Raw genomic sequence first — 22,507 nt, 5'->3', positions numbered from 1 at the left:
GCAGAGCGCCGCAGCTTCAGCACATCTGCCCAGAAGCACCGCAGGCAGCGCAGCGCATCCCTCCAATGTGTCAAACCCCACACAGGAGCCAGGGCCGGGAGCACTGCAGCCAGAGCAAGTCTCACCCGCAGGATTTCAGCAAATTTCCTCCTTTCTGCTGTGCTCTTCAGTTTCCAGTTTCTGGTTTGCAGCATATTATCATAGAATGCTTAATATCTGTATTGATGGCATGACCACTGCTAGATACTTCCCCATAGGAAATCATTCCCCTAGGTCAGCTGTTTATACTTAACCCTTCCCTTTCCCATACAGCCTGCCACAGGGGGATCACTCCCCATTTACACCAGCAGCAGCAACAGGAAAGTCATGCCACACAGGCCCAAGGCTGGAAACAGGAGCTCCTACTGCAGACTCCACTTCCCCCTTCACCACAGGTGTTCCTCAGACAGCCCAGCCCATCAGCATGTCACCTCCTTGCACTTGGAAGCTATCCCCAAAATGTGAAATACGCTTGTCCCTCTGAAGAGCTGGGCTTGGAAGGGCTTTGCTAGTCTGATTGTTTGCTGGATGTACAGGAAAGTTTTATGTGATGGTCAGGCTCTAGGCTGTCATGTTGCCTGTTGAACACAACCAGTTAGATTTTAGTTGGGGGTCACAGCAAAACTCTGGTTTGTGTCCTCCAGAGGAATTCCAACCTGATTTCCCATCCAAGGACATCAGCAATAGGAAGCAGCGATAGAGACATAGCAAGCGCTTTCTGAGATCAGAGGAATAATTTCACTTGTCATTTTTATGTTGTTCTGTTTAAAATTGAGATCTTTCATTCAGTGCTATAGATGAGATCCTAGGCAATAATGGGAAAAAAATGAGTAAGATCCCAGCAGTCACTGTGATTTTGCTCTGTATGTGAAAGTTATGAATTAGATTCTTCCAAGTGAGAACCAGGTAGGTCTTTCTTCATCTCACTGCATCACTGTACTTCCATTTTACTGCAATACTGATTTTGGCAACACAACCCATCTGGAGAGGCAGTGGCACATTTTTATGCACAGAGATAAGGGAGTTTTAGCTAAGCTTTCCTTTCTAAAATTCAGCTTTAATAATTGCTGTTCATGCACTGGATTCTCCCCAGGCATTGTTGGGTTGTGCTGTTTGCTTCCAGTCTCATCTGTATCATGTTGTCAAATAGCTGCTACACAGTGTTCTTCCTCTGGCAAGGCAGTGACCTCCCTCTGTCCCTAGCTTGCAGGGCATTAGCATCTTACCCAAGGATCTTTAAGTCATTTTTCTTCCAGCCTTTATTCTCCTTAATTAATGTTATTGGTAGCATAAGCTTTGGAAAGGTTTTCTCTTGCCAAGCACCACTGGGATATTTATGAGGCATGCAAAGTTTTCTACATGCTCATATTTATGCTGTCCTTTCTTGAGCCTTAGTTTTTAAACAGGCTTTTGTTCTGCTACAGCTTCACTTAATGCCCATTACAGCCAACCCTGCCAGCTACACAGGTCTGTGGTAGCAGGTTCAAGTTGAGCTTCTCCATTACTTTCACACAGGTGTCTTCCCTTGCTCTTCTCCAGTGAGACTCTTTAGCTGGAAGCTGCAGCTGTGTCAAACTGATGTGCAGGGGTGCATGCCACATCACAGGTTTGCGTGATTTACTTCAGAGACAAAAACATGCCTAGACTGAAAAGTCTAGCATTGCAGTGGATCCTGAGCCAAATTCAGTCTGGTCTTGTGAAGAGTGAGTAGGCAAAAATCCTTGATTCTTCCTCTCCAAGAAAACCTTTGGGCAGCCTCTAGGCCCAATCATAGCAGGTACCTCTTTTCCAGGTCCCCCTCTTCCCATTGGGGAGGTGCTGCAGGGTGCACGAGTCCAGCCTTGCTCAGGGGTTGCCATATTCAGCGTCCCCAGGCAGGGCAGACCCACAACCCAGTGGTGCTGCCCACACACTTCCTTGGGTGTCCCTGTCCTTGGCACTGCTGCTCAGCCAGGCCAAGAAGCAAGCCCTGCCCTGGGCATTTCACACCAGAACACCCAGTCAGCCCATACATTGATCAAGAAAAACAAGAATGAGTTAGAGCTGCAAATTCACCCAGGCAGCAGCTCTGTGCTGCAAGCAGCCTTTCCACCACTAATCTTCAGCTCCCTAAAACCCTAGCCAGGCAAGACCCCAGTTCTGAGGTCATGCTTCTTGTCAACATGCATTTTCAGCTTCATTTGCCCAACACAGAGCATGCAGGATTGAGGGCTATTCCAACCAAAACCCTTTTCTCCTTTGCCCTCAACCTTGCCCAGGAAGAGGGAGCAGCAAACAAACAGCAAGGGCAGATGGGGAAGGGAAGGCTATCGCTTCACACCATCTAGATTGCCCTGAAATCCTTCAGGAAACCCCAGGAGTTTGCTCCAGTGCTAATGAGTCTTCAGAGACTCTTTGAGAATAGAGCCAAAGTCACAGGCTGGTCCACTGCAAAACAACTTCACAATTAGCTTGCAGATGTCAACTGAGGTTCTCCCCAGCAGCCCTTATCACAAGTCCTGTTTTCCCGCTTGGAGAAGCTACAAGGTCTTGTCTGAGATCAGGGAGTCCAGCAAGTCCCTTGAACCAGAAAAGTCAGATTTCCTTTCTGCTCTTCATGCAGTCCCTGGTTCAGCCCATCTCAGGTGTCCAGGGTTATCAGGTTGCTGCTCCAACCTCAGAAGGCTTCACAGAACCAGCACAGTTTCCAGTGAACTACTTCAACTCACCCAATACTGAATTCAGTGCCTCCTTGGCTCTTCTAGGGAAGGAGAACATGGACAGGGCAAAAGAGACCACATCACTCCTGTGGTGAAGACTGCTGCCTGCTCAGCTCTGTGGGGGTGATGCTAACTTTTCTCTGCTCCTTCCTTAGCAGAGCTGAAGAGCTGCTTTGCTGCAAGAAACCCAGTCCATGACCTCCATGGGGTTTACAACAATGCTCAGCTAGACTTGAACCAAACATGAGGACATCCCATGAAGCAATTATCTGAGCTGCCAGCACCTTGGTGCACACATAACTAGAGCTGTAAATCCAGGGCATCTGGATGCTCAGGACCTAAATCTGCAGAGGTGCTTCTAGAAGCAGCCAGAAGCAAAGCACTCGATGAGCAGAAGGGAGATCTGATTTTACACGCAGGACCTCCAAAGCTGCTGAGATGGCTATTTCCATCTCTTTGAAGAAAAAAAGGGACGGAGGTTTTAGCCAAATGCTAAATAGGATATCAAATAATGGAAGAATAAAAGTAGCACCTCCTAAGGTGAGGTGATGTCAGGGAAGAAACGCCAGCAACACTGTGTGGATGCTGATACTAACACAAGAGAAAAAGGTCCTGCAGCCCCTGGGGCATAAATGGACATCAGAGCTGCTCTGCAGCCAAGGGCTGAAAGACACCCTGGTGTTTTTCCCACCCCAGTGTCTAGAGGGAAATAGCCACGTTACCATGTTGGGCACATTTGTCTATGATTCCCCTTCCAATAACAAGGTGCTTTAATCAGCAAATAAATAACACAATTAAACCCAAAAAGCAGTTAATTAAATGCCAGACAAAAAATCAGTGTCTCCAGAATTGCCCTCAGGCTCCTGGATGGGAGCACAGAGACACCCAGGAAATTCATTGAAAAGCAGGACTTCTTGAGCAGACAGTAGAGCTGAAAGAGGGTGTTTTCACTGCATTCCCTCAAAAGCTGCAGCCAGCCCAGCCCTGAGGTTACCATCCCACTACAGCCATTCCTGCATGCCCATCTAACTGGAAGAGAGCAGACACATTTGCAGAACATGCTAAACCTCTGCTGCCTACATAGTGATGTCCTCCTGCTGCCACCACCTCCCATTTGCCTCAGATGGAAAGTACCCACTTATCCAGCAGCACAAGAGGGCAAGCCACCATGCTCATGATGAGCAGAGCACCTGACCCATGATCCACCCTAATTTAGACGCTCTCTGCAAAGGATTCCTGTCTGCCAGGATGTGATGTAGACCAGGAGATGCTCTCAGTGAAATCAGCTCATTTTCAACCATAATCTTTAAAAAAAAAAAAATCAACAAGCCCTAATCTATGCTAGAAGAGAACAGAGTAGCTGAAAGACTTGATTCTTACATGCACAACTAGAGGAGCTCTGGTCTCTGCTCTCCTGCAAACAGCCTTCCAGGTTGAGGGGGGAAGGCCTCAAAAAGCTCTGGTTTCCACTGACAAACTCAATATTAAAATACTTCTTTACATCACCATATCCCAAGCAGCAACTTTGTTGTCTGTTCAGCTCTTCTGTCTACACCTCAAAAATTACATAATTCATAATACTTCCTAATTAGAGGCAGTAATTACTCTATTTCACTCCACTAATTGGCTCCACAGTATTTTAAACTTCCACATTAACTATGTCATGGAGGAAGTTTGAAGAGTTAGAAGCCTGCTATTACCTTGCTGTGATCTGCCATTAAAACTGATGCAAGTTCACGTGGTAACATCTCTACACATCCAGGACTAAAAGTCACTGCTAAGCATCTATCAAAAGCCAGGATTCACTTATTCCAAGCATGGCAACTCACTGCAAGCTGGTCAGGCTAAAAGATCTTTTGGATTCTCAGTCATTTCTGACCTTTCTAAAGAGTTGACTTTTCAAGAGTCCATATTTGGTAGATCTCCAGCACAATCTACATCCAAATTTGGGGCTGACAGTCAATTCTCTAAAAATGGAAATGGGGTTTCATCGCTTGAAGACTGTTCATTATAGAGGGAAAGATCAAGATGTGCTGAGACCTGGATTAGGCATTGCCTGTTAACATACTGGCATGTGTAACTGCAGGAAAGGTGGGGGCAGATTTTGCACCTTTCCTAAGCAGGTGCACAAGCTGCTCACCACACCTGTGCAGACCAGCTAGCAAGTCCTTGAGAGCCAAAGGATTGCTAAATGCACCGAAGTTAACTGCAGAAAGTTTTCCTATGTATCTTTTAACTTTGGTGTCCTGGTATGCTCTTTACAAAGTGTTTATTATTAAAAATATTCTTGATATTCTCTTAGAATAAAAACCCACAGTATCCCTGCGAATTTGAAGGAGCTGAATTAACTGTTTCATTTAAGAATTCCAATTTAGAAAAAAAACTGTTTCTAAAAACATGCTTTGCCTCCTTCTCCATTTTCAAGTCTTAAACCTTTCCAATGCTGCAGATCTGTGTTAGCACAGCAGAATTTGCCTTGCCATTTTTTTATAATAAGAAGAATTAAGCCCCAAGTTAGGACCTTCCTGAGCTGTTAGACATTGCAAGGGAGTCACCTTTCCCCGTCCTCTCACATGGGCAGCCCAGCACAAAGCTCCCCCAGAGCCCCTGCAGCCCTTACACGCGGGTGTCAGATCCTCCGCCTGCCCAAGTCTTCCTGGCCCCGACACTTGTTTTGCTGCTCTACAGCAGAGCAAATACAGCAACATTTCACAATGCCTAACGAGGTACATCAAAGAATGCCCAGGAGATGGAGACAGTATCAGCTCCTTGGCACAGAGAGAATCAAAAGCATTTGTTTGTTATCTGAGATGTCAACCTCTGCTCCTTGCAGCCATAGACAGGCATTTTTACAGTGTCAGTTCCTGGAAACACTCAGATGCCATCATTAGCACACTCCAAGTGCTATTTATTTTCAAATATACCCATAAAAACTGAGCTGAAGCAAGGAATATTCAGAGCTATTATGGGTTATTAAGTTTAAAGTAGCACTCTGCATGGCCCCAAAAGAGTAACACTTGTAGTCCTGTTCTTATGCCATTCACTAAGACCTGCCTCACAGACCTGACCAGCCCTGGTCACAGAAGAGCCTTTGCCCCAGCAGTTGAACATGATCAGGGTGGCAGCCTGCAGCAGAGAGCCAATGTAAGACCCCAAGGCAGCAAGGAAACCTGCCTCTTGTAAGAGCAAGCATTTGGCAGCAGCCCATCCCAGCCTCTGCTTGGTGTGTCAGAAGATAAAGCAGTGCCAGTCACACATCCCACTGCATTGCCACCCAGCAGCTTTGCTCACAAGCGTGGGAGCCACCAGCGCTGCAGGATCTGCCCATCCCAGGGTGCCAGCAGAGCAGGAGCATTACAATGCAATACCCAAAGCCAGTGCCCCCTCATTTTCAGAAAACACAGCAGGACCTCTGTCCTGTGACAGCTGCTCAGGTGTCACCTATGATCATGACAGTCTCTTCAGAGACCACTTTGCTCATTGTCAAGCTTTCCCCCATCCCTCAAGCTTTGAGGCTTGTTAAACATCTCCAACTTTGGTAACCAGAAGATATCTCAATGTCTCAATTATATCCCTCAATAGGAAACACATCTCAATGGCAGGAACAATATCAATATCAAAATACTTTTGCAGTGCAACTCAGGTCTATAGTGGAAAGGAGCTAGAACTGTTATTGGACACATTTGCCAAGAGAAGCTACACAGCTCCAGGCTGATCACTGCCATCTTGAATCAGCTGTGGTCATCCCACCACCACTGGTGGGTGACCTCAGATAAATCCCTCAAGGTTTGGGAGTGGAAAGCACTTGGAGCTCAGCAGGAACAGGACATAGAGCCAGTCTTGCTGCTCTCATCTCCTACCTGCCCTGGAAACAGCATTTACCAGCTTGGAGGAATTGCAGCTACACAAGATGAGAGGAGCTTGCTGCTGTGCCAGCCTCCAAGGAGCAGTATTGCAGGAGGGGCACATGCAGGCTGGCTGAGAAGGGGAAGGAATCCAACCCCAGAGAAGATGATCCAAGCTATTCCTTAGAGGGACCAAAAAATTCCTCTCTAAAGCCATGAGCAATATGGCTGTTGTACTATTGAGCAAGGCAGTTAAAGGTATCATCCCACAAAATGACATTCACCTCCTGCAAAAAGTTCCTCCTAAGGAAGCAGCACTATTCTGCTTAGGTTGTTCTTGACAGATTTCTCCATTCCCAGTCTGGGAAATGTGTGTGTTAATAAACTCACTGCTAAGCAATTCAATGTTATTCTGTACACTTGGTTCACTCCGGAAGCCCAACTAGGTGCAAGAACAATGAGTCTTGCTTAGTTAGTCCACATTTGTTCCTGAATCTCACAGTTAAACAAAACCATGAGAACTACGTAGAACCCCCGCCAAACATACACACACCACTGCCAAAATTATTTCAGCTGGATCAGATAATTTCACTGTGGTTTCTCTAGTTTTACAAGCAAGCTCTGATGGATGAGAGCTCTTAAGATAAATGCTGTCCTGTTATTTCTGAGGACACACAGGCTGTTCCATGAGATCAGCTCATGCCCACTATTTCAGAATGCCTCTGCAAGAGATTGGAAAAAAGAAACAAGTTGAATGTTTAAAAAAAGCAATTCAGACATTAACAATGTCATGGCAACAGCAAATTAAAGCCTCAAAAGCAGAGCTCAGATCACTAAAGGTTTAGGGAGTCACTGTACTGAAGGACTGAATTAAATATTTAGCACATAAAAGTAGTCCCCAAAATATTTTCATATTTGTGATAATGTTGTCAAGCAAACCGCTGTTTAAATATATTCTTGCCTAATCATGGATTTTTTTTTTCTTCCAAAAGATTTTTAAAAATAGTATACTTGTCAGGAAAACATGGGTCTGTTTTGATTGTTAGAGAACTCTCACATTTTCAAGTTGTAAGCACCAGCTTTTGCTCTTGTGGAAAGCAACTTTTCTAGCAAAAAAATTATAAAAAGGAAAACTAAGCATTTTGTGAACAGTTACCCAGAGAGATCTTCTATGTTGAATAAGATGCTCTACATGAGGTGACAACCTCTCCCATTATCATTAGTGAGTTATGGGGTCTAATTCTGTGTTTTCACCTAATACCAGGCATGTGTGCAAGCAGACAATAAGCCTCCTTTGCTATTTCTTTCCCCAGCTGCCCTATAACTGCTCTTCCAGGTTCCTCAGCTGCTTTCTTCCCATTCCAAGCAGCAAGGGGCCATTCCCATGGATCACTTTTGGTTCCTTTACCCCAACCTTCATCTGAGCATTTATACTCTTGACTATATTAACTATCCATGGCCAATACCAGTGATGTTCTACAGGACATGAAAACTGCACTGCAAAAAGTCTCCCATAGCTTTCATATAAGCTTACGCCAGGGTGACAGAGCAAGACTGCAGCTAAGTGTGCTCCTCACACTGAAGGCAGATCTAAAGCAAGACAGCACTGAGCTCAAATCTGCCCTGTGTTTGTACCCCTCATCCTGCCTTAAGTCATTCCACAGCTTATGAGTTTTACTCTCTCTCTTTCATTTTTACCATACTAACTTGGAAAATGAAAAGCTATTTGAAAGACCAAATCCTGGGATGACATGTTGGAAGCCTCAGTAGTACAATAGAAGATTTTGCTTGTGGTCCAGACCAGGGCAGCCCATCATTTGGGGATCATTATGTGACAAGAAAGGCAGTCTGTAATAGTGGACACTGCCCACCTTGGGTAACCACCTGTGAATATTCCCCTTCATATCACTCAAAACACCTGAGAGCAATGCCCCTTTTTGCCCATTCTGAGACTCCCCCACTTTTGAAGTGTGGGGAATCTTTTAGCTAACTCTCTCATTCCAGTTTCTTTCTAAACTCTTGCCATTCATTTCTCATAATACAGGAATTTTCCATCTTTGAGCTTGACCTTAAAGTCTTTTTTATGTAGTGCTTACGCACAGCCATAATTCAGATCACGCTGGAGCTGTGAACTTTCTCTGTGTTTCAAAACAACTCCTGCCTTCCAGTAACTTGAACCTAACAAGTCTTGCAGCCTTGCACTGGGGATGCACAGCCACCAGAAGGGCCCTCGCAGATGTGAGCAGTCACACACACACCAAGCAGCCAGCTGGAAGCTTCTGCTCTGCAAACTCCAGCCCTCCCACTTTCCCCGCACTGAAAGGGCTGGGCAGCACTTAGGTTTGAATCAATCAGTATTAAAGCTTTTGCCCTTGCTCAGGGGCAGCTCCAAGTGTTTTGTACAATTAAGCTTAAGTGAGATAAAAAGGGGTTGCACTTAGTAGCAAAGCCTTAAAGACAGCACAACTTAACCACGTCCCTAAGCATCTGTCACTGGCCACCTCTGGACACCCAACTGGGGTATTGGATTGGAATTTTTTGCTAACAATTTGATGAACAGCTTTAGATCAAATCAGTAGCACCTTACAACAGGGCCCAGCAGCTGCAGCTTTCTTGAGGTGAACAGAGAAACAGCAGACATCCAAGGCAAGAGTTCAACAGCATAACCAAGAGCAAAAACTAGCCTCAAAGGGAGATTGAAGGTGCTCAGAAGTCCACTCTGGAGGAATTCACAATGGTCCCATCTCCAGCATACAGCAGCACTTGCCGTTTTCCTCTTTAGGATTTTTAGAAACAGTAGCACTGGGGCCCAGAGTTAACCCTTCCTGAATTCCCCTCTCCCATATTTACTCTCAGTAACAGAAGCTCTAAATTCAAAAGTACTCCCCACATCACAGCAGCATCTGAACAGCTGAGTTAGACGTCCAAAAATACCTTTACTGCAAAGGCAACAGAAATTGCTTCTTTCTAAAGGAAAAACACCCAACATTAAGATTTGTTAGCCTCAAAGCCATGACCTTGCTCTGCTCCCAGGGCAACACAGAGCCCAGCACAGCTGATCACACCATGTCCTGGACCAGCCCTTTCAGCATCAACTACAGGGAAAGCAAGACATGTAGCAGCCCTTGGGTGACAGTGGACACCAAAGACGCCACTATCCAACCAGGGGACAAGCCATCAACAAGGAGAAAATTAAGCAGTCACTCACGTGTGTGAAGCATTGTCTGGGTATCAGGAGGCAGCCACAGCTTTTCCTCTTGAGGGGAGGTCTGTCTGCTCCATAATTTGCTGCCTCCAGACACAAATCGGGGAGCTGCCAGAGCTCCTTCTGAGGTGAGGCAGGTGCTCGGTGCCTCCAGGCAATCAGCTGGCTGGAAAAGAGTAGTCAGGTTGTAGAGAGAATTGACTGGTAGCAGATAGCTCCTCTAGCCATTAAAAAGGGTTAGGCTTTTTTTTTTTTTCCTCCGCAAGTTGCACATATGATTATTTTGAAAGTCTACCACATACAGATACAAAGTTTAAATAAAAGGATGAGAGCAAAGAAAAACATCAAGAAAAACATCAGCCATAGCCCTACCACCTTTAACTTGGTTGCATATTAATAACTCCACCTTAAAGATAAAATTCACCTGTCAGTAGCATCAGAGCCCTGCTGCAGTCAGCCCATCTCACATTATCACTTGTCAGGCGTGCCTTAAAGGGAGCCTGGGCTTTCTAGTAGAAGCCCTAACAGCTACAGCTGAACATGACCCATCACCTCAAGCACGTAGCACCCTTGGGCTGACAGGGACAGCAAGAGAGAGGTACTTACACCAGGCCTGCCCAGCACACACTCAGCTCTCCAGCATCCTGTCTTCCCAGAGCAAAAACCCTCCTGGTGCCCCTTTCTATCCATTTATGTGGCCCTGCTAAATGCTCACAGCTGCACATCATTAGCACGTGAGTAGCACTGGCTCCACTGGCACCTGAGGAAGAGTTTGCTGGTGAACCTGGGCAGGTAGTTGTGGGTTGTCTTTAGGCAGAAACTATCTGCAGCTGTTACTGAGGGCAAGGGTCGCTGCTGTAACTGAAGTGACCCTGGTGTGGACTTGCCCAAAGATGCTGCTCCTAAATCTCACCCTCTCTGTCTGACCTGTCAATGCTGGAAGAGGAAACTGCCTTGTCGACTTGTTAATCCTTGTTCATCTACCTTCTCCACTGCAAAATATGCTATTCTATAAGGCTACAGGGTGCTGGAGAGTGCGGTTGGCACTTTCTTTCTATGGGATGTGCCGCACGGGTACCCCGTGGTTCCCAAGCAGCTCTGTCCTGGGGAGACAGACCCAGCAGAGGTTCCCAAATCCCAGCTACCCATCGCTTAGGAGAATGTGTCTTTATCAGGCAGGCGCAGGAGGAACAGCTACACCGTAGGCCACCGCAGCAGGACATTCCCCTGACATTTTCCTGGAAAAGCATCACTGCTGTGTGAAGTGCACGGGGGAAGAGCTGGCTCTGGTACAGACAGAGCCCTGCTCTTGCCCAGAGTGTGATGCGACACATAACACACTAGAAAGTCATGTGCTACTGAGAGCACCTTTCCCTCTACCACGTCTTCATCATCGCCTCCAAACCACCCTCTTCTCGATAGCTTCATCTGCAGCTCCCCTTTGAAATTGTCCCTTAGGCTAGATTTGTATCAATGCTTTCAGGAAGAAAGGGCTGCCAACCTCTCCGTTACCCCACATATTCCTCAGATCTACACAAATACCCTTCTACCTCCCTGGTGAAATGGAGAAATGGGGACATTTGTGGCTCTGCAGATGCAGGTGTGCACAGGTCTCTGCAGTCTCCAAGGCCGAGCCGTGGCAAAGCTGCACTTGCAGCTGCAGGCAGACGCGCTTCCAGCACCGTTCAAGGATAAACATTTCCTCTTGTTGCTCTTTTACAAGAACACGTTCTGAATGATGGACAGGAAATATCAGCAACTGGTATTTTGGGAGGTTTTCATCATCAAAACAAATCAGGGCCGTTTTTTTTTTCTGCCTGCACATCCAAGTGAATGAATTTAAAACCTACTCCCCTTCCCCTGGATGGAAGGAGCTGAGCTAATGCCAGCACATGCGCTGAATCCAGGTTATTTATTTCACTGGAAGTAATTTTCTGTCTAAAAATGCAGCTTTCTCAAAATTCCGTGATTTGCAGGGAAATGGATTCTGCTGCAATTTCTGACAGTGAAAAGCTGAGCAGAACGTCTTCATTTTTGCTACGTACCAAGTATCGGTGCTGTCTGGTGTGTGGATGTGAGAGGAAAATTAAACCAAGAGGAAAAAAAATTCAGAGAGGATATTTTGTCATTACAGTAATGAAAACATTTGGTATTACTTAAGTGAGAGGATTTAATACTCTCTAAATGAGGCATGGAGACAACCGAGCAGCCTAAATCTGTCGGCACATTTGTTTTGCGAAAACGAGAGCGACTTCTGCTTGTCCTGCCACCGAGGGCGAACAGGAGCATCCTGGTGGCTTTGGGGACCGCGGCCCATCGAAGCCTGGGGACATCGCTGGGATGGCCTGGTTCACTCCGTTGTATGTTAGAGCAAACAGGAGCAGTTTCACTAATGCCATGGGAAGCACTGCGGCTCTATTTTGTATTATTTTTAATTAAGGGATATTTTAAATTTTCGGCAGCTTTCCGCCTTGGCTCCGCGCACACAGCGCTGGTGAGTGGCGGGCTGAGCATCTTCGCTCTCAGAAGATCGCTGCAGTTTCAGCCCTGTCCTTTGGCGATGTAAATAACACGGTCTATTCTTAGCTCTGGAGCTGCGTATTGAAATCTTGATCTGAATTATGTAGAATTTTCCATTTCACACGTTTGCTCTTCCCGAGGCAGACTGCTGCTCGTCCCAGGCATGGCACTGCTCCTTTGATACAGGATCTGAAAATTCAATTATCAGGCCCATGGCTGATTTGCTGGATTTTACAAGGAAAACATTAAAGTTTGATTAAGTCAGAATTCCCACTTGACTGATCAGCAATGAGACCAAAATTAAATTGCATTTTAATTGCTTTGCCATGTTGCAACGCATGAAAAGCGTCTGCGGTTTAAAACCTGCTGTGAAAAAAATCAAAACCCCAGAACTCTGAAGATTGATTGGTGAAAGACATAATTTCACCCATTGCTGAGCAAAATGATGTGGGACGGTCATCCCCGAGGCCTGGGCAGCTCCAACGTGGGCAAAGCGGGCAGAGCGAGCGGGGTTTGTGACTGTCACACGTGGCTGAGTAGAATATACTACATACATCTGGAATATACACCTAGAAGATACTTTCACAAGGCTCCCCGTCATCCCGTGTAGCTAAGCGAAGTATCAACCCAGCTAATTATGGGCAGATAAACATCTGCCTAATTACGCCCTCCCAAAGATTGGACTGACATCTCAAAATACAGCGCTTGCGCATGCGGTTCGTTTGCTTCTGCAGGTGCAGAAGCAGCAAATTCGTTTTAAATATTTGCTGGAGGAACAGATGAATCAGTAAAGAGCAGGGTGAAGGACAGTGATGTAGATATATGCAGTCACATCACCAGTTAAATGACTGAAAGCAGCCCAGAAACCCAAGAGCTCTGTCAGCTCCTGCTTCCCGAGCTTGGTGAGGAAGCAAAGGGTCTGTGCTGGACCGCTGTTTGGATCTTGTGCCTTCTCTCAAATCCCTGTGGCTCTTCGAGTTGTAGCTCATTTCTTAATAGGTCTGGAGATGGGAATTCAGGTGCTTCCATGTACTGATTGCCCAGAACTGAGAAAGTAGAGGATTTTCTAAAAGGGGATTGAGATGCTTGAGTTTAGCACGAGATGCTAGTGCACAGTGCTGGAATAGATGCCAGGGACACACACATCCTTCGGGAAACTCTTTCCTTTTGCACTTGTGGCAATCAGTGCCTGGGTCCTGGAGCTTTAATTCCCCCAATTTCATCTCTGAGGGCTTGGAGGGGTCAATGGGTGTTGGATCGGGACGGGGACCAGGCACCTTCCAAAAGCTCCACTCCCCTTCCGCAGCCTCTGGATTCACCTCCCCTAAATAGCCACGCTGCCCAAACCCTCTGGGGTGTAAGTGGGGACAGCAGCAAGACAGCGGTTGCTGGTGAATGACTTGCAGAGCTGCTTGCAGCTGGCCTGGCCTCGCGGGGCCAGACCCGCCGCTCAGTGCCCTGCACAGCCGAGCACAGCACACCAGAGCTTTCACTTCCAGAGGTCTCCAAGATCCCTGCTCATTTTTCCCTGCCTCCCTCCCTCCGTTCACTTTTTTGAGCTGTTTTAGCCGAGGCGCTGTTGACCGCGAGCCCCTTGAGCAGCAGCTCGGAGTGATTTACCAGCATGGCTCCTCCACTAGCAGGTTCCTCCTGAAACGCGCTCGCGTTTATGTAGGACAGCGGTTCCAGAGCGCTATTAAATTTACATGGCGAGCGGGCAAAGCAGCCATCTTAACACGGGCACGAGAAAGGGGAAAACAGCCCGTTTGCAGAAGCAGGGAAATATTTATGAGGCCAGAAAATTCCTGCTCACTGCCCCAGCGGGGGGTGAAGATTCACAGTGAAATGAAGGAGCTTATTAAATTCTTAGTGCATCAGGTTGGCAGGGCAGGGTGGAAAGGAGAGTTTGTTAGATTTTGTCGGGCACCTTTTCCCATCTGGTTGCATGACAAGCTCCTAACGTGGCAATGTTTAGAGGGGTTTTGTGCAGCTTTTCACAGAAATACAGTGAGAAGGAGGGGGAAAAAAAGGCTGAGGTGCCTTGAGGGTGGGACAGCGAGAAAACATCACCCAAACACAGTGCAAACAGCGGCATGCGTGGCCTGAGATTGGAGCTGGGCAGGTGGACCGTGTCTCACAGGGCTTCAGCAGAGCGTTAGGTGCCACCAGCCAAGATGTACGTCCGGGCACCCGCGGCTCTACGGGGCTCGTGACCCTTTCGTGTGAGAGCAGAGACGCGTTGACAGCCGGGCCTTGGCGCAGCTCCAAAGCGTGCCGATTACTTCTTGCCTCCTTAAATATTCCTCGCGGTGTCCACGGGCTCTAGAAATGCCTAAAGCCCTGGAGCAGCTCCAGCTGAAACAGATAAGTCGGTGTTACTCGTTTGGCAAACCAGCCTCTCCACTTCCCCTCCTAATCTGCTGAACACGGTACCCGGCGCCGCGGAACAGCCCCTGCAGTTAATCCCAGCCTCCTGGGCGGCTGCGCAGCGACAGCTCCGCGGGAAATGAGCAGTTTGTACTGAGTTATTTGGGATAAGAAGCACTCCAGAAATGTAGGATCTCCTTATGAAACTCCCTAGGCTGTTGGTGGCAAATAACTGCAGCAGTTCCCAAGCAGCCTCAAAACGTGGCAGCTGCAGAGACACAAACTAGTCATTTTTATGCTCTAAATGCTTAATGTCAGTGGTAAAAATGAAAGGATGGGAGGGTGGCCTCGAGAAACGGCCGAGATGCAGCCAGAAACGAGGCTGACCCAGACCCGGTGCAAGTCGGTGTCACTCAGTAGCAGGTCACCAGGACCGTAGTCCCAGCCGTGTCCCCAGCAGGGTGACACTGTGGCAGGAGCCGCCGGGCACTGCTTTAAACGCTTATGCCGAAAACCGCCAGTGAGTCTGCCAGAGCTTGAACCGGAGGCAAGAAAAGGGCACTTCAAAGGTGCTGCCGCCGCGGCCGGGGGCAGGGAAAGCGCCACGGGAGGCTTTTCTCCTTGGTGGGAAAGGAGGCCGGCGAGGGGTGCAGCGAGCAGCCTCACGCGGGATGGGGCGCGGGGATGGGAATCTCCCGTGTCGCTCCCGCCAGGAAAGGCCAGGCGGCCGCTGCTGCCTCCAGGCCTGCTGTCCCTTTGCAGGGCAATCTCTCGTGGCCAGAGGCAGAGGCGGCCCCGAATCGCGGCGCCCAAGCCTCGGAAGCGAGGGCCAGATTCCGGTCAGGCTCCACTGGGGGGATGTCAGAAGAATTCCCAGGAGAGAAACTAATGACAACCCTTGTGAGGAGAGGGAGCGAGCAGCAGAGCTCTCTGCACGGAGCACCGCGGTGGCCAGACGCGTGTGAGCAGCAGCCACCCCCGTCTCCTCTGCCTGCTTGCGGGGCATCGATCACGGGGCAGCGCAGAGAGAACGCACTGGCGAAATGAAATGTTCCAACACCAGGATGCCGATGGCCAAGCGGCTCATCAGCAGAACGAGTCTCCGGGGAAGAGGAGAGGAAGGGCCGCGGCGCTGCTCAAACCCACGGCACGTTGCAGCCGAGCTGCGGCCCCGGCAAGACCCTGCCTTGCACACAAGGGCCGCCTTCGCCGGCTCCGTCTTGGCGCCGCCGCTGCCCTCCACGACACCCCTTGCAGCCCCCTTCCCACTCCGCTCTCCACGCTATTCATTCCCGCAGGCCGCTCCATTCCGTAGGCAGCCAGGAGACGGGGCGTTGCCTGGGAGACGGAGCCCCTCGGATGCTCCGCGTCCCTGGCACTGCTCCGGCTGCTCCCCAGCCCTTGGCGGGTATTTTCACGAGCCGCACAAAGAGGCAGCCGGCGCGCTGCCAGCGCAGGAAGCCTCCCCGCGGGAGCGGAGGCCGGCGGGAGCCTGTTGGCTCCGGCGCTCCTGGTGCTCGCGGACCTGCTGCTCCCGCCGCAGCGCGAGGAAGTGGACGGGCGTCACGGGCCGGGCTCTTGCTCTCTGCCCGTGCCTGTCAGTGCTGCGCGATGCTGTGGGGACGGAGCCGGGCTAATCCAGCGGGATACGGGCTTCCTGCGCCCAGCATCCTTTGATGCTATATTTGTGCCAGGAGAATAAATAATACATACAGAGAGAAGCTTCAAAGATTTCTGCAGGGCTCCCAGCCTGTTTGTGCCTGCGCTTCCTACGCCGTCGGAAAGACACCTCCCTGCCTGGGCCTCCCTTCAGGGACCAGCCTGGCACCTAGTGCCGCCCCTGCAGTCCCATCCTCACTGCGGAGAGCGCGAAACAGGAGCAGGTTCTTGCCAACGGCCCCGCAAAGAGACTGCACTGACACCCACAACTGCCACTGTGCCCAGCAATACATAAGCAAAAGCCTTGGGTCTGCTACGGGGGAACCCCAAGGACAGGTCTCCATAAGCCCTGGTGGCCAAAGGCTCTGCTGACGTCTCGTTTCGTCCCTTCCCCTGTGCTGTCACGACGGCTGTCAAGGCCCCCAGGGTCGCCTGGGGCTACAGCGCTGCCCTGAGGCACCTGGGGACCAGAAACGACTGGGTTATGCAACCTCGGTCGGCCGAGGCACTACGTAAATGCTGACGTTTGGTAGGGAAAGCTTCGTACCGCAAAGCACTGCTATCTTGCCGGGGCTCCTCTTCCCAGACCAAAGTTGCAAGCTCCTATGAGGTTTATGATGAGACCTGGACAGAAATGCCTGAGGAATAGTAAACCTACTAATATATATATATATATATATATATATACAACTGCAAACATTTTTGTAATCAAGACAAAACTTGTAGATAGTCATGGCCAAGAAAAAATTATTTGCAAATTTGGAGGCTCTTTCAAAACAATTTTTCACTCCTGCAAGGCCGAAGTGATTTGTTTCTATTTATTTTTTTCCAACCTGACATTTGAAAAGAGAATCTTTGTTTGAAAACTGACCTACATTTAAAATAAAACATTTTTTAATGTAAACAAAGCCTTTCAGGATGCTAAAGGGAGCTGAAACCTTGTGGGATTATGGGGGAAAAGATCTTTTCCATCCACCTTGTCCTCGAAGGAGACACTTTTGTCCCAGATCACCAAGCAAAAAAGGCCCATGCAGTGAAACCAGGACATTTCTGATGGAAGCTTCCACGCTTTCCCACGGGCAGGTGGCAGGAACACACGGACTTGGTCCTTCATCCCACGACGGGTGGATGAAGCTGTTCTGTTAATTGCAGAGCGGGTTGGAGTGCCCTCCGCTTGGCCCCAAGCGCGGAGCCCTGAGCTAATGACTGATTGGAGCACCACGGGCCTTCCCGGCAGGGACACTGCCCTATTCCTAATCCCACGCTGGCAGCATTTAGCCAGGGATGTGAAAACCCTCGGCTTTGAATCCTCCTGCCGCAGGGACATTTGCCAGGGCTTCCCCACTGCTTGTGGGACGGAATAAGCGTCCCTCTGCCCTGTCCTGCAAGGATTTTGTTCACAGGCCCATATGTGTTTCCAGCCTCCCCTCACCCCCATGCCAGAGCACTTCCCCATTTGGGGACTCTGCAGCACATGCTTTCTAGCTTTCCCATCCCTGTTTGGAAAAATCGGATTCACTCTCCCCCTCTTGGGGCTTCAGGCCTGACTCTGCGGTGATGGGCAGTAGGGGAGCTCCTCCTCTCTGGTGAGGGAAGTGCTGCTTCCTGCAGAACTTGCACTTTTACAAGTGAGGTAGCTGGGGCAGTGCCCAAGCAAGCAGGGAATATTATGGAATATGTGTTGCAGAAAGGCAAAGGAGGTTTATAGCTACAGAACCAGCCAATATTATTCGATCTCACCATTATCTTTGTTGAAAAGTCTGAGCTGTAAATGGGTGCATTTGTATGATGAAAAATAACAGCTCGGCGAGACAAGCATCACTGCCAACGTTGTCTGATGGCTACGAGCAGCCCCTCTTCCTTCCAGCAAGATAACAGGCCAGTGGCCATTGCAAAGTCTCGGGTTGCTTGCTGATCATGCTCAGGCTTCTTGGGGAAAATGACATACGGGAGACAATTAAATAAGAGCTGTTATGGCCAGGTTAGCAGAGAGACTGACTTCCTATCATGGCTCCGAGACAAATATACACACGTAGCACAGTGCTAGGAAAACACAAACTCGCTTCCTGGTGAGCTCGCAAGCTCCCTGTTTGCATCCAGCCATGGATTCCGCTCTCCTATGGAACCCAGCTTGCCCGGCCATAAGGAATCGCCTCAGCTCACGGCCGTGTGCCTCCCTGCCGGGCCCGGCAGCTCCATCGCTACAGACCAGAGGGTAATTCACCCTCCCACAGTGCCCAAACTCTGCTTTTCTCCAAGGCAAGGGCCAGCTCCGTAGCTCACACTGCAGACGGATGCACTCAGCGGTCAGGAGTGACACAGAGACGAGCAGATGCAGCTCCCGCAGGGAGCAACACAAAGCCCTGCAGCTCCCGAGGGTCTGGCCCCGTGCAAGAGCCAAGCACCGCTCCGTCTGCAGCTCCTTGCTCCAGCAGCCCCGGGGCAGGCGGCCACCTATTTTTAGCTCCCGAGGTAGCTGACATACCGCAGTGATCTTCATGCCTCGGTGGGGTGGGAAGAGTGAGGCGGCTGGCCTCGTTTGCTCTGCTGTTTAATTGCTCGGGCGCAGCGGCCAAGCGTGGCAGGGGGCTCAGCTCCGCTCACCTCGGGAGCAGGGCGAGCGCCGGAGCCAGGAGGAGGCGAGAGGAAAGTCAACCAGGCAGGCTTTAAAAATCTACCTGCTGGGCCTGGAGGGGGCTGGCGATTTTAATGTCATTCCCAGCAAGAGATGCAGCCTGGAGAGGGAGAAAAGAAAGGGGCATCTTCTCTCCTTGGAGCCTTAATTGCTCGTTAGATCATTGAGCACAGTCAGCACCTCACACCTAGCCCCACGCTCCTTGGCAGAGGGGCTTTATCCTCGCCAGGGAGAACAGTGTGGCTTCAAATGCTCATTTCCCCTGCTTTTTCTGGGACAATAAAATTACGAGTTGGGGTATAAAATTATAAATTGGGGGTAAAATTAAGAGCTGTGGTGCAGCGCGCATTGCGCAGGGAACGCCCAGGATCCCGTTTTTACAAAGGACGCAAGTGAAGGGTGGCATTAGTCACCCCTCAGATGCCCTCCTGTGCTGGGCAGAGCGGCCACCAGCAGGCTTTGTATTATCTGACATGTGTGGAAAGGCAGGAAGAGTGAGCGTTGTAGGAAAACACCACTGAGGATTTATGAATGTCCATGGAGAGGAAGCAGCTCTCCAGAGCAGAAATGAACTGCACTCTGCATGGTCCCGCCTTTGCCTTGGCCCTGAGGGGTGAGTCACCAGCCCTATTTCTCAATATCGAGTCTGTGCAGAGAGCTAGGAGATTTCTGGGCTGTAAAATATAAAGTTATGTATGTTGTGATAAAGACTTCAGGTTCATAAAGTCTTCAACATGTAGAGACTCCACCCCATTAAGTTTTATGTCTCCATACAGTACTGAGACTTTTTCGGCCCATAAAGACTTAATGTGATGGGGACTTCAAGCTCTTTCGTGGAGTGCTGAAATCTCCAGCAGCCTCAGACTCCAGCAGTAGCAGTTTGGTGCTTGGCAGTTTTTCAGCAATTCCAGTAGCCGACAAATAGGTGCTGCAAAAGAGTTTTGCCCCTGGCCACGCAATCTGCGTCACACATGATGGTCTTCCCAAACACACGCTTAGATCATGTGCTTTTCAACATTGACCATCCTCCCCTATCATAATTCCTGTGTCTGAAGAAATAATCGGCTGCAAAACCTATAGCACCTTGTCTGCAGAGGATCCTAGGGAGAGGCCTGCTCATAGCTGGGCCATTCCCAACCCAGCTGCTAAATTAACTGAACATCAGACAGGAGCAGCAACAGCACCTGGCAGGGAAGAGTAACGGGATAAATCATGTTGCAGCCCATAGTCCTGGGAGAGCCATTTGGGAGAGGCCCTTCTCCAGGAGGTGAGGAGCAGGCTCACCAGGAACCAGGCACCAAACTTGTGGGGACTTTGTGCTCGTGGGAGATTGCTGTGATGGGAGATCATTGCCTGTGGGACGATGACAGCGAGACCAGAGCTCTGTCCATGCCTCTGTTTGCAAGACTCGCATTTCTGGTGAGACAGATGTCCATGAACATCAGTGCAGCCCCTAAAGCGGCTCTGCTGAACCACGTTTCCCCCAGCAGCCTGTGGTTGCTGTAGGTGCACGTACAGGTCAAGAGCTCCCTTTTGTCAGTTAAATATAATAAGTCATTTTTTTTTCAGCTAGTAGAAACGTGAAACTTTTCCAAATCTTTCCATTATCAAAGCCATGAAAGAAAAACTCTGCAAAATAAAGAGCATCCTGGGGCTCCAGGAGTCTAGGAAGGGGTGGGAGATCCACTTTCTGCATTCTAAGCAGAGGAGCGTCAGGAATTTGGGTCTACCACTTCCAAATGAGCATCTCAGCCACTTGTGACCATTAGTGTGAGGCTGGACTCAGCAATTCCTATTCCAAGTCTGTCTAGACGCTCCCATCCCAAGTCTGAGACATCTCCCAGACCCAAGTTGTGTCAGAATAAAAAGTTTCTGTTCCAAGTGAATCGGATTTTTCTGACCCCAAAAACGAACAGAAAGATTCCATCCAAAAATCACCAGCTGGTCCTGCCTGGTTGCCATACTCTGTAACCACAGGAGATTCCTCCTCATCTGAATCACAAAGCGCTGCAGACAGCCAAGGTGTTATGTATTAACATGAGCTAGCCCCTGCAGCAGAGACACGGGCTTGCGAGAAATAACCGGGAATCAGAAAAAGCAATGAACCAGCATCAGAAAAGAATTGTTTCGGAAGCGCTTCTGCTACTCCTGATACAAATGATCCCAACTTCCGTAAGGTTAAATAGAGTGTAAAACAGGAATCCCTGCAAGACATCCATCACTACTAACAAGTCCAAAAGCTCTTGTACACGTATGAATTTCCTTTGCTTACCAAGAGGCTCAGGACAAACATAGCAGACTGATTCATCTGCTGAACAGAAATTGTTTTTCACACGCTACACATTGCACAAGGAAATATTTCCTTTTCACTTCCTTGCTGCAACCTCCTCTCCCCCTTTCTGCTAGGTCATACGGTCTGGATCCTGGGGTCCCAGCCCAACAAACACAGGCTGATGCTTTGGGGGCCTGTCTGTGAGACCTCTGCCTCCTGCATCCCCCTGACCTCTGGTTTCTTCTCTCTGCAGGCTGATGCCAAGATGGTCTGCGACGTTGTAAGTCGGATGGAGGACACAGAGCCCTTCTCTCCAGAGCTGCTGTCAGCTATGATGAGACTCTGGGCAGACTCTGGTATCCAAGAATGCTTCAACCGGTCCCGGGAATATCAGCTTAATGACTCAGCCCAATAGTGAGTATCTCTGTCCACTGGCTTTTGCATTAACAGGTTGCATTTGGGCTTGCTCAAGTGTTAACCATAGCGACTCCTAGAATGCTGAGCATCTTTGCAGTCGGGGATGGGGACAGAGCTGTGCTGCAGAACGGGCTGTGTGGGGCCTGCCGGCTGCTGAGAGCCAGGCAGGGCTTTCCCTTTGCCCCTTGCCTGTCTGGGCTGGTTCACGACCCAACAACCCAGGCTCCCACACTGCCCCCAGAGAGTCCGCGCAGGTTTCTGCAAACACAGATCTCAGGAGCAAAGGCAGAGCACTCCTGGGACATGACCAAGGGTTTGTTTGCTGAGAGACAGTAAAAGGAGGTGACACTTTGCTTTGTAAGGCAGTACAGCTCATGGCTTCTGTTTCCTGACACTCTTACTCATACCAAGGCCAGGGGGACTCTTTGCCTTTGGTATTTTGTACTATTCCCACAATACAGCCAGTGACATCTGTACCAGTAGGGACCAAATTAAGATTTCTTTTTGATCATGACTGTCTGAATCCACATCTTTGGTTCATCCCTTTATAAAGACAAGACTTTTACCCATAAACAGTTGCTCTGGCCCTAAAGAAACAGCGAGTGTTTCCCCACTTTCAGTGTAGGCCCCGTCCTATGATAATTCCTCCAATCCACATGCCTCGACCCAGGCAAGGAGACTACAACATTTCATCTCATAATTTCCACCACAGCATGAGAGCAACTTTTATGTTCAGGGAGAAGCTCCCCTGACTCCGCACTTGGACAGCAGTCAGCAAAAAATGGTTAAGTAAAAGTATATGGAGCAAGCAAGAACAGACTGCTCCCTTTTCCGGCTATACCCATGCGC

General features: G+C 49.2%; 1 protein-coding gene across 2 annotated transcripts in view; it reads left to right on the top strand.

The window, feature by feature from the left end:
- Positions 1-22,507, top strand: part of GNAO1 (G protein subunit alpha o1) — a 103,489-nt gene that overhangs the window by 41,716 nt on the left and 39,266 nt on the right. For both annotated transcript variants that reach the window (XM_088534591.1, XM_088534592.1), the window contains exon 4: positions 21,495-21,655. In XM_088534591.1, the coding sequence (XP_088390717.1) occupies positions 21,495-21,655 (161 nt within the window). The remainder of the gene's footprint in view (positions 1-21,494; positions 21,656-22,507) is intronic.

The sequence above is a fragment of the Tinamus guttatus genome, unplaced genomic scaffold (assembly GCF_059628265.1).
Source record: "Tinamus guttatus ecotype Peru unplaced genomic scaffold, ASM5962826v1 Tinamus_guttatus_pri_ptg000576l, whole genome shotgun sequence".
NCBI classification, from domain to species: domain Eukaryota; kingdom Metazoa; phylum Chordata; class Aves; order Tinamiformes; family Tinamidae; genus Tinamus; species Tinamus guttatus.
This window is presented reverse-complemented; position numbering and strand designations above follow the sequence as displayed.